We start from the raw sequence: 12,388 nt of genomic DNA, 5'->3' as shown, positions 1-12,388 counted from the left end.
ATGTGGTTCAGTGAAGTTGTGCCTTGCCCGGGTTAGCAGCTAGAATGTGGTGGATTTGAACTCAGAAATCCCCACTCTTTGCCCTGGCAACCTTCCACTGCACCAGAATACTGGCCATTTATGGCAAGATCTGAGGAAAATACAATAAATAGGAGGAATGAGGATAGGACATCTATATTAATAGATATAAGAAAGATTAGAAAATAAATAGAATACAGAGTCCTATGAAATAATCACATGACGGAAAAATCATCTTCCCTTGTGAGAAATCAAGGAAGACTTCATGGAGGTGTCATTGGAGTTAGGCCTTGAAGGGAATGTCAGCAAGTATTGATTTGGGGTTCAAGTGGAGGGTGTTGAGGGGAACAGAGGCATAAAGACCCAAAAGTATATATAGGCTGTGTTCTGGAGCCAGTAAGGAATCCAGTTTGATTGGACCAGAGAGCACATGAGAATTTATGTGGGCTAAGACTGCAGCTAGGTTGTACAATATCATAGAAACTTCTACATCTAGCCCCACATTTATACATTGAGAAAATGCCAATAAGAGGGCAGATGATTGTGACCACAGGGTGAGAGAGCCTTTCTCTAAGGGAGTGATGCAGGGCTATCTTCTGCTATAATTCTATAGTTAAGTACCGTGATGACCACAGTTCATTAAATGGAGCCAGTTTCTGATGACTAATGAGCTCTCCTTCTCCCCTTCCCCCCACCCCCCTCCACTTCATCAGCAGATAGAAGTGCTTGCAGATGTGAGAGTAAGCCTCTTCAGGCTTTGTCCACTATCAGGGTTTGCAGTCCCCATCTCCAGGAAGCCAAATGGTAAACAGTTAATTCCTTTTGTTCCAGTGTTCTGATAATTTCAAGAAATAATCAAACAAAAAAAGGATCCTGGAGCAGTTGAAAGACATAGACCTCACAGATGTTCCTGAACTCTTAAGGTCTAACTCCTTGGGCAAAATGTGTTTGTTACAGCTTTTCAAAGAATAATCTGTCGGCATGTTTCTTTCTGATTAGAATAAAATTCATTTCCTAGGAAATGCCCGTCACCTTACCTTCCTGCCACTAAAAAGAACAGAGCTAAAGATGACCCACCTCTGGTAGCCTTTGGGTCAGTTACAAACATACCCCCCAAAAAAACAAAAACCTGGTTTGACCTGACAATATACTGCTAGCACAAATTAGAGAGTTTCTGGAGAGGCAGTAGTTTGAATGGGTGTCATGTATAGAAGCCATAGCTGAAAGCCAAGGCATTTTGGAGGCTTTGTTAGTCCCTCTGTGAAATCTACGAACTCCACACCTTTCCAGAAAAATGAGTAAAACTACCACTTATACTTATTATGTATAATGATCCTTTCCTTCCTCAAAAGAACTTACGTGCCACATTCTCACTAGCAGGTAGTATCTCAGGGACGACTGAGAAAAGAGAAGTTAACAGTTGTGTTGCCTTTCCTACGTACCCTAAAAGGATGAATTAATACCAGTTCCATTCAGCAGAAATTTTTCAAGTGTCTACTATGTGTAGGGTCCCTGACCAACAAAGACAAAATGGATATAGTCTACTTGGGAATTTGTAGTCTACCTGCAGTTTGAGGGAAACAAACAAATAAGCAAAATAGAAAGTTGAGTTAATGGGGGGAAGAGATCTAGACAAAGTGCTCTAGGAAAAAATAAGAGAAAACCCCCGTTTCTGTCACAGAGGAGGAAGCATCTGAGCTGAATGTTGAAGGAAGAAAAGAATTCCCAAAGTGTGGGGTAAGGAGGTATGGAAGTGCCAGGAATGGGTTACAGCCTGTGTAAATGCATGGAGGCAGAGAAATACAGAGCCCAGTTGGGAACTAGATTGTTGTCCATTGGCTGCATTGTAGAATAATGTGAAAAGAAATATTGTACTGGGCTGGAAAGGTAACATGGAGCAGCAGTGTGCCTTGGGAGCCTGAAATCTAGTACTAGGCCTGTGTTATATCTCCTTGCCCCCTGGGAACTCAGGGAAATGTGCTGTTCATGTCCATCAGCATCAGATTATGCAAAGGACAAAATCCTATTTTGTATCTTCCACCCTCCCTAAAGGGACCCTTGCTTAAGAGCCCTTTTTTGATGATTTTTGCCTAGAAAAAAAAAAACATGAACATAAATGAGGGTATGACAACATTACTAGCTCCCTATGGGGTAGAATTCCCAGTAATAACAGATTTAGCATGTGGTCTGATACCTTTTTAGTATCCCAGGGACAGCATTGTTTAAAGAGAGCCTTGACTCTCAGTTTGAATAGTGTGGAGGGTGCCAGGAGGAAGACCAGCGGAAAAGGAAATGGGAGAGCTGTTGGTTTGTCTCACCCTCGACATCAGATGACAGGAAGTGGAAATTGAGCTTGGCCGAGGCAACCTGTTGAGGCCACATCTGTTTGAATAACTTAAAAAGCTCTATAGAAACCAAACAGTTTCTGGAGTAAGAAGACCAGAGAGAGGGGTGAGGGGTAGAAGAGGCAAGCAAGAGCTTGGGGGTGAACACCCTTGTCTGGATTACATTTCTTCCTTGGCTTTCCATGATCTCAGCTCTTCAACAGCCCATGTATCTGGCTAATTATTCAGTGATGATTCAAAGGGACTGGCACAGTTCCCTAGCTCTCCACAAGGCCAACCACTCAGTTTGGGGCTCACCATTGTCCTGGTGTTCATTCACATCAGGGAATAGCACTCAAGCCATTATGGAAATGCTACTGATGATGGTTGGACTTTTAGAAGAACCTTTATCTGATGGGAAAAGCTTTCGAGGGGTGTGTGTGTGGGTGTGTGTGTGTGTGTGTGTGTGTGTGTGTGTGTGTATGAGAGTGAAGCTGTTTTTTTGTTGTGTTTTGTTCTTGGTGGTATTGTAGTTATTTACAAATATCATGCCGCTGCCAAGAAATTAAAAATAAATAAATCGACACTATTTTTGAGTCCTCATCCAAAAGAAAAACAAATGGAGCTTGCAGGCCAGACAGCTGTTGGTTGCGGGTGGGGGGAGGGTGTTGTTTTTAATGTTAGAACTACAATAATTTTAGTCACGATTCCAAGTAGAGGCAAACAACTTTGTTTGCCAAACAAAATAGGACATCATTGGGCAGGGTGGAATGTTAAGAGTCAGAAGGGCGTGGTAGAGCTGGGCTAAACACCATCGGTTCTGGGTTCAAGTTCAGACTCCAGAGCTTAGTAGCATCAATAACTAAGCCACACCTCTGAGTCTACTTGTCAGTAGAAGGAGAATAATACTTGATCTAGAATTACAGATTATGAAGACTGAAGATCATAATATAGTCAACCACCTTATTTTAATAGAGAGAAGTCGTAGAAGGCTCACATTTATAGCTGAAGGGGAATAGAAATCATTTTGTCCGACCCTCTCATTTTGCATTTGAGGGAAACTAAACCTGGAGAAGGGAAGTGACTGACTCACAGAAACACAGTAAATAATACTGGCAAATTAACCCACGTACTCATTCTCTAAATCCAATGTTCTTTCTCCCACATTCTAGTGAACCCCTCTCCCCCCAACCATCCTGTATTTAACTTTGTATCTATTCTCTATTCTGTACATATAGGCTGTCTCCCCCGTAAGAGCAAAGTTACCTATTAAAATTTTTTTTAATGTGATCAAGTTTCAGGTTTAAATTTATCAGTAAAAGAGACCATTTTAATTTGTTTAAAAAAAAAAAAGAATGTTAGCTCCTTGAGGCCTGGAACTTCTGTGGTATTCCTAACCATGACACAGCACCTGGAACATAATAGGCAGTTAGTAAAGGCTTTTCAGTGAGGAAATGAAGACTCAGAAAACAGATAGGATTTTCCCTAAGTCACACAAGCAGTAGGTGGCAGAGTCAACACTTGCACCCAGGTCTTCCAAAGCCAAATATTCCCACACCTTCCTTTCTAGATTTGTCATGAAGACAGAACTATAGACTTCCATCATGGATTAAGGTTGTTAGAATCTAGCATCTGTGGAGTAAATGGGCTTCCTCTCAGCCCCCTTGGCCTTTTCCATTTCATAAGAAGAAGCTGGCCAATGTGTGGTATATTCTTTGCATGTTGTCCCTGACTCTAGTGTTCTTCTCTCAACAGGTACCACCTCCTCAAACTCCTTCAGAAATTTGGCAAAGTAAAGCAATTTGACTTTCTTTTCCACAAATCTGGTGCTTTGGAAGGACAGCCCCGAGGGTACTGTTTTGTCAACTTTGAAACCAAACAGGTACCTGTGCTGTCTTTCCAGTGTGTTTATTGAAACTAATTCATTCACTTCCTGCTAGGACAATTTTAGGCCTAAGGTCTAAGGCTACTGACCTATTTTCCAAGTTGAATGCCAGAGGGTGTTAGTGTTTGGCATAAAACTGGCCTCTCCAGTGTTCAGTCAATCTCACTCACCCCTTCAGGGGCTGGCCAACAAAGCCAGTATTGCCTTTGGGTCTTGGGGTATTAGAGTTCTGGGGGCGGGGGGGGGGGGCACCCACAACCGTTATTATGATTGGTTCATCATTCATTCCTTAACCCCAAATCCTTTAGGAACATGCACAAATGTGAGTATGTGGAGAGCAAGGAATAATCTTAACTTTAGGCATGATATTTTTTTCTTTATGTTAAATCGTTATTCCTTTGAGAGGGCTGGCTTTATCATGAACTTTACAAATAGAAACACCACACAGTACAATGTTGCTGCACAAGGGACTTGGCTAAGTAATTTTTTGAGTGAGCTGAGCTAAAAAAAAGTTACCTTTTAGCAGTTATTCTTTAAAAAAGGAGTATACTCTAGGTCTCTTCTTGACTTTTCCCAGATATTAGAATGTGATGGGTACTTTCTTTGATTTGGAATCACTGAAAATAGCCACCATTTTGGCAAGGAAGCTGGAGAGAGCACACTCTCGGTGTTCAGAGGACTTAATGCATGACTTATTGAGAGGGTGATGTAGTGGAAAGAGTTCTGACCTGGAAATCTGAGACCCAGGTAAGATCCCAAGACTTTGGGCAAGTCGTCTTCCCTTTCCAGGAGTCAGTTTCCCCTTGTGTAAAATGAAGGGTAGACTAGGTTGTTCCAACCATACATTCTGTGGATCACCGATTTTGGCCATGTAACATGCCACCTCCCAAAGATCCTGCATAGTAGTATAGCATAGAAGCAGGCAGAGCCCTGTGTTCATTCACATTATGAAGTAGAAATGAAAAACAAAGTTTCCCTTGGCTCTCCATTTAGCCATGTATGCTCTTTGATGGGGCAGGAAAGAGTAGCATTGGCCAACTCCAGATGGTAGAGGGTACTTAAGACACCCAGGAAGGCAGAACTGGAACATAAGCCAAAAAAAAAAACCCTCTTCTGATGCTCTATCCCAACCTATCCTTTCTCAATAGTTTCCCTTTACTCAATGGCTTTTTCATCCCCAGTACATAGACACTTGGCTGATTGCCCTTCAGATGGTACTTGGTCAACACAGATTGGGCAAGGATGTTTGGTAAGGCAAGAACATACATCCAGCTTTCCTGGGGGTGACCCAGGCTAGCTAATATCCAGATTCAGGAATTCCTCTCAACTCCTTTGCTCCTTGAAAAGGAAGGGTGTTTTTTGTAGTTGAAAGCATTTGTTTCTGAAAACCAGGTGCAAAGATTGACTCACACAACCACCTTCTTGCTTCATCTTCTTGACTGACTCCTGCTTTTTCCTGCCCAGAGTTTCCTTGACTCCCACAGTATCTGAAAGCACTGCTACGCTGAGTGCAAAGTTTGGGTCCAGCTCCGTGATAGAGTTCCCTGGTCCCCTAGGGAATATTGGCCTGTAGCCTGTGAAGGACCTCATGATAGAAATGCATGAGTATCACTTTTTGTTGTTGTTGGGTTTGTTTGTTTTTTGACGCAGAATACTGAAATGGACCTTAGACTATGGAATGTTGCTGCTGAAAAGAACTTTAGCAACAAATCCAGTCCCTTCATTTTACAGATGGGGAAACTCAACCGTGGGACTCATGGGAGGGACAAGTAGGGTGACTTGCCCATGGTCACAAAGGAAGTTAGCAGCAGAGCCTGGGCTAGAACCCAGATTCACTGAATCCCTGGTCAGTGTTCTCTCCACTGTATCACTTTGCCATTGGTCAGTTGTTTGTTAAAAGCAGTTCTGCTAGAGTCATCTTCAGCTCCCCAAATTGAAGTCATTCTGTGATAACAGAGCTAACTAAGCCTGCTTTTACTTTGTTTACTAACATGGGTCTTTTTCCTGTATAGGAAGCTGAGCAAGCGATCCAGTGTCTCAATGGCAAGCTGGCCCTATCTAAGAAGCTGGTGGTACGGTGGGCACATGCCCAAGTCAAGGTGAATCCCATTCAATAGAAACATACAAATATAAGCATCGCATATGTAGGAGACTGAAAACAGTGGTCAGGCAATTTGACAGCAGAGGCAGCTTTTGCCCTTCAAGACTAACCATTTCTTTTTTCAGATAAAGAAAGTGCCTGAGCCATTCATTTGCCTTTAGGAGTGACTCCTGACCTTCTCCACCATTAACCTCTTCATTAAGCTGTTGTCCTCAACGTTAGAGTGCGAGTTCCTGGAGGGTAGTGACTGACTTTCTTTCTATGTGTATTTGTTTTGTATTTCCAATCCTTAGCAGAGTGCCTAGCATACAACAAGCACCTAATAAATGCTTGTTGACTGACTGCTAGATTTGAACTCAGGCAATATTGGTTCAGATTCTACTTCAAACTCTGGTTCTTTGCCATGATGCAGTCACTTTACATCTCAGCCTTGGTTACCTGATCTGTTAAATAGGTATAATGATATTTGCTATACTTACTCACCAGGGTATTTATTGTGAGGAAGGCACTTTATAATAACAGCTCAAATTTCTATAGCATTGTAGGGTTTAGAGCAAGTATCTTTAACCCCATTCTATGTATGAGATAACTGAGGGTAACAAGTGTGACCATTTCACTCCCTCAAAAAGCTTCACCGACTCCCTTTTAACTCTAGGCTAGAATATAAACTTCTCTGACATTTAAAGCCATTTTTACAATATGGCTCTAACCTATCTTTCTAGACTGATTTCTCTTACATAATCTATATTCCAGCCAAGCTGACCTCCTTGATGTTTCCTCAGCACAACATTTCATCTCTCATCTCTGTGCCTTAGGACAAACTGTCTCCCATGCCTGCAGTGTCCTCTATCACCATCCCTACTTCTTGGGCTGACTCCCTTCCTTCAGATTCAGCTTAAGTGTCATTCCCTCTATGAGTCATTTCCTGATCACTTATTTCTTTGTGCACTCCCTCTGTGCCCCCAAAATTCCTTTTTTATATTTTATATATACTTCTCTGTGTGTAAGTTGTTCTTGCCCTCCTCATAGAGTTGGTTTGTTTTTGGTTTTGTGTTTTTTTTGCAAGGCAATGAGGGTTAAGTGACTTGCCCAGGGTCACACAGCTAGTAAGTGTCAGGTGTCTGAGGCCAGATTTGAACTCAGGTCCTCCTGAATCCAGGGCCGGTGCTTTATGCACTGCGCCTCCTAGCTGCCCCTCTTCATAGAATTTTAGCTCCTTCAGGGCAGAGGTTGCCTGGCTTTTGTATATGTATCTCTGTCACAGTGCCATGCATGGTTTTTTGTTTGTTTTTGGTCTAGACCTGTGGTGTTCATGATGTGGAAAAATCCAATTAGTGAAAACTCTCCACTGATGCATATCCTGGGGCACTGATAGGTTAAATTACTTGCCCATGATCAGACAGCTGGTAATGATCATTGGTAAGACTTCTTTCCAGGTCTTCCTAGATCCAAGGCTGCCCCTTTATCTGCTATTCCACAGTCTTTTATATGGTAGGTGTTTAATAAGTGGATGTTTAATTGATTGACAGAGCTGTAGTGACAGTTGCCCAGCGTAACATAACTAGCAGCTGTTAGACCCAGAACTCCAAATTCAGGTCTTTTGACGCCTGAGTCCAATACTATTTTCACATTCTCATGGTGCCAAATGTTATATAAAGATGAGCTCCTTTCATAAAATCTGAAGGTTGGAAAGCTCCTAATAGATCATCTTGTCCAGCTCACATCTGGACAGGAATCACTTCTGTAATATCCCTAACCCATGGTCATCCAGTTTCTGCTCAACCTCCAGTCATGGGACAGCACTTTCTTCTGAGGCACCCTATTCCACTTTGGGATCCTTATTAGACTCTTCCTACATTTGGGCCACCAAGTGGTTATTTGTCCTAAGAGTGGAAAAGCAAACTGTTCCAAATTTGAAGCACCCATGTGTGCTTATTTTAGAGCCTTGTAAAATTATTTAGATAGTGGTGTGGGGCTTTGGGAGTTGTGTTTTGACCCTGAATAACAAGATGTGACAGTTCATCTAGGAATTGAACTCTAGGGATTATAACCTAAAAGGGCAGGCTGCAGCTTCCTTTGGAGTTAGTAAGAACAGAGGTGGTGAAATGCTAACTAACTCCTTAGGGTGGGAGAGGATACAGGAAGGAATCTCTAAGGCTGTACAGTAGTATCTTTAAAGCTTTGACTGTTAACAGCTGTTATATAACATCCTTAGCCTAAACTATTACATAGGTTCTAGAATTTGATTGCATTAGTTTATTATGAAAACCTCCTGCTACACTGAAAGTTCCTTGAGGTCCGTTTCTGACCTCAGTGTCATATGGTAGAAAGAACTTTGGTTGGAAATCAGAATACTCTTAACTTCAAGTCCGAACTGTAACCATTATTAATTGTTTTACAATTAATCTAACCTTTCGGGTTCACTTTACTCAACTGTTAAATGCAGGTAGTATATAATACCTGTATTACCAGCCTCACAGGTTGTTGTGAGGAAAGAGCTTTGTAAAACACAAAGCACGATAGAAGTTTAAGCTGTTATGACTTTTCTCTGTTTCTCCCCCAGCACCTAGTGCAGTGCTTTGCATAGAGTAGGTATATATTAACAGATGTTTGTTGAATAGAATGGATTATTAGTTGACTCATTAAAAGCTACCACCTCAGGCAGACTCTCAAAGCCAGACTGTAAACAAAACTAGCCATATTAACCAGGTAACCAAATTAACCCAGTATTAATCTGAGGGTTTTCTGCTGAAAAACAAGTTTGGACAATTAGGAATATTTTCAGTACTCAGCTTTCGTAGAGTCCAACGTATCTTTTTTAGGAACAGAAACTTAATGACTCTATAATTTCATCATGGTATGTCCTCATTGAAAAAGTATTCATTTTGTTATATACCTGAACCCATCCATCTTTGGATGGATAAGAATCCTATTCAGGTCTCATCCATGTCTTCATACAGGATCAGCCTAACAAGTTTAAGGCCTTCCTCTTGTCCTTTTGATTCTTCCTGGGTAGGTATCAGTGCAGTGTTCAGCTTGTACGTCTGCTACCCTCACTCTTACTACGTGACTAACCCACTGTCTTGTGTGGCATTACTATTGTCTTTTTCTATCTGCAAGGAATAGAAGAAGCAGAGAAAAATTACTGGGTGCCTTTTTCCTCAAAGGAAAATGAGAGCACATTTATTGAACTGGTGGTTATGTCCATGTTCTGCATCCTGTTGAAAAATACAAACAAGGGAAATTGTCATTTCTGTTTTCATTTGAGACTCTGTGCTTTACAGCATTGCTTTTTCTGCATGTATCCCTACAATAAAAAGCTCCATGGGGCAGCTAGGTGGCGTAGTGGATAAAGCACTGGCCTTGAATTCAGGGGGACCTGAGTTCAAATCCAGCCTCAGCCACTTGACACTTACTAGCTGTGTGACCCTGGGCAAGTCACTTAACCTCCATTGCCCCGCAAAAAAAAAAAAAAGTTCCAGGGGCAGCTGGGTGGTGCAGTGGATAAAGCACCAGCTCTGGATTCAACTGAGGCCCAGAAAGGCTAAGTGAATTATCCATCATCGCATAATCCACATACGTGTCAAAGGCCAGATCTAAACCAGCTATTTCTGACTCCTGAGTCCAGCACACTGTCTACTATGTCATTCTATGCTTACTATTCATGGAAAAACTTTACTTATTCTCACATTCCTCTGATTTCATATTGCCTTCAGAGCCTTGGTTTCCCAAGCTGTAAAATTCAATAATTCAATAAACATTACTAAGGACCTACTATGTGTAAGAGACTCTATTAAGTGTTGGTCAAAGAAAATGTGAAATTGAGACTCCATGACCTCTTAAGAGACCTCCAACACTAACACACTGTATTCTGAGATTTTTTCCAGGAGCTCATATTGTGTCCCAATATTCTTTGTCATAAGATCCCTACCAGCTGTAACAATGTATGTTCTAAGGCCTCTTCCAATTGTAACATTCTAAGGTCCCTTCTAGCTCAAAATGTTCTCTATTTTAAGTCCCTTTCAACTCTTGACAGTCTGATTTCTCTTTTACCATAGAACTTTTTCTAGATCAATAACTTTAGGCCTACTTCCTGTTCCTCTCCACACACCTCAAACAGTGGAGACTTGCAAGATTCAGCAAACATAGATAAAATTCCAAGCATAACATTTCTGACCATGATTTGGAGATGGATTATAAATAGACAAAATGAATGTGGAGAAAATCCAGGCGTGGATAAAATTAAAATTTAAGTATGGAATACAAGAGATGCCCATATTGGTTTATTGGTATCATCTTTGAATTTGAAACAAAAACTTTCTCTCAAGAAGGCAGCCCATATCAAAATCAGCTTTTCATCTTGGAGCCAGAGCAGTGTGTTGTTTTGCACAAAATGTGAAAGAATTTTAAGTTTGAATAGCATATGGGCTGGGAACTTCTTAGTTTTCGGCTTCAAATTAAGGGCAGCAAGGTGGACATAATAAATAGATTTGTTGGACTTCGAGTCAAGAAGACCCGAGTTCAAATCCTAGCTCAGACACTAGTGGTGTGCCCCTACACAAGTGATTTACCCTCTCTCAGCCTCAGTTTCCTCACCTGTAAAATAGGTCTAACAACACGCAGCTCAAGGAGTTGTTGTTAGGCTTAAATGAAATAATATGTGGAAAGTATTTTGTAAACCTTGAAGCACTACATAAATGCTAATTCATATTCGTATTATAAGCTAGTCATTGCCAAAATGAAGTAATTCCTTTTTTTCCTTACTCTCAGAGATATGATCATAACAAGAATGACAAAATCCTTCCAATCAGTCTAGAGCCATCATCAAGCACTGAACCCACTCAGTCCAACTTAAGGTAAGCCTTTATATTTCAGGGTCTTGCAAAACGTCGTCCCCGTGTTGTCATCTATCTTGATATTCCTGGGCTCTTGTTCATGGCAAAGTAAGCCTTCCACCTCATCAAAAAGAAGGATCTGTCTCCTCCTGTCTGTGTTGATAACTGCTCAATAAATATAAAGATGTCCAGATTGGTCTCCTTCTGTCTCCTCTTTCCCCTCAGTTCATTTTCCACATAGAAACAAAATTGATAGTCTCAAGACCCAGGACTGAGCACGTCACTTTACTGCTCAAGAAGCTTCAGTGGCTTCCAATTGCCTCACATTCTTACTCTAGGCTCTTTCCTAAAATCTATCATCAAACCACTAATCCCTCCACCTCTCAGTAATTTTCACTTGCCCCTCTCTCCAGTCTTGACCCTGTAGGAGTGGAAGCAATGGAAAGTAGGAGAAGGCCAGGAAGTAAGTTTTGACAAGGGGTGAGAAGCAACTGGACAAAGAGTTGAGGAATTTCGGAATAGAGGGCAGTATAGCTATACTCCATTGCTTCCATTCCTACACACATGCTATTAATTGGAACTGGAGAAAGTCACACAACCATGCCAACTAGGTACATTTTAAATCTATTTCATCCAGCTTTAACTAGGCCCTAACTGAAGCAAGTTAATCCATTTATTCCTGTCTAGTTGTTTCCTTGTCATACTCCCTACAAAAGCTTTTCCAAACCTTTTCTCTTCTCAGACTTCTCACTTTCCCTTCTTCCTGTCTCTCTCAGGTGAGGACCTTTCCTTTTATTTTACTGAGAAAATTGAGTCTGTTCAACAAGAGCCTCTTGTCCCCTTTTCTGTATCTCAGAACCCTTTGGCATTATCTTCTAGTCTCTCCTCTTTATCCCTAGGCTCTGAAAAAGAGGAGGCCCTCCTTGCCAAGGCTAACCCCTGTTCTCTAAAAAATTGCAGCTTCAATCTTCCCCTCCCCTAAATATTCATCTTTTATCTACTTTTATCTACTGGTTCCTTCAAACATACCCAGGTCACCTTCCTCCTTAAAAACCCTTCCCTACTGTCCCCTCAGACTTTCAGATACTATACCTCATCCCACCCCCACACCCCCTTTCTCAGCCAGACTCTTAGAAAAAGATGTCTACATGTCTTTCATTTACTCTTTTTACTACTTTTGCAGCCTGGTTTCAGACCTCATCATTTGACTAAAACTGCTCTTTCT

General features: G+C 41.4%; 1 protein-coding gene across 1 annotated transcript in view; it reads left to right on the top strand.

Annotated features, from left to right (window-relative positions):
* RBM18 (RNA binding motif protein 18) overlaps positions 1 to 12,388 on the top strand; it is a 28,890-nt gene that overhangs the window by 10,306 nt on the left and 6,196 nt on the right. Inside the window, exons 3-5 of the mRNA XM_043986625.1 lie at positions 4,098 to 4,224; positions 6,240 to 6,326; positions 11,099 to 11,184. Coding sequence (XP_043842560.1) covers positions 4,098 to 4,224; positions 6,240 to 6,326; positions 11,099 to 11,184 — 300 coding nt within the window. The remainder of the gene's footprint in view (positions 1 to 4,097; positions 4,225 to 6,239; positions 6,327 to 11,098; positions 11,185 to 12,388) is intronic.

This window comes from Dromiciops gliroides, chromosome 2 (genome assembly GCF_019393635.1).
Source record: "Dromiciops gliroides isolate mDroGli1 chromosome 2, mDroGli1.pri, whole genome shotgun sequence".
Taxonomy (NCBI): Eukaryota; Metazoa; Chordata; class Mammalia; order Microbiotheria; family Microbiotheriidae; genus Dromiciops; species Dromiciops gliroides.
The sequence above is the reverse complement of the archived record's forward strand: the minus strand, read 5'-3'. Positions and strand labels throughout refer to the sequence as shown.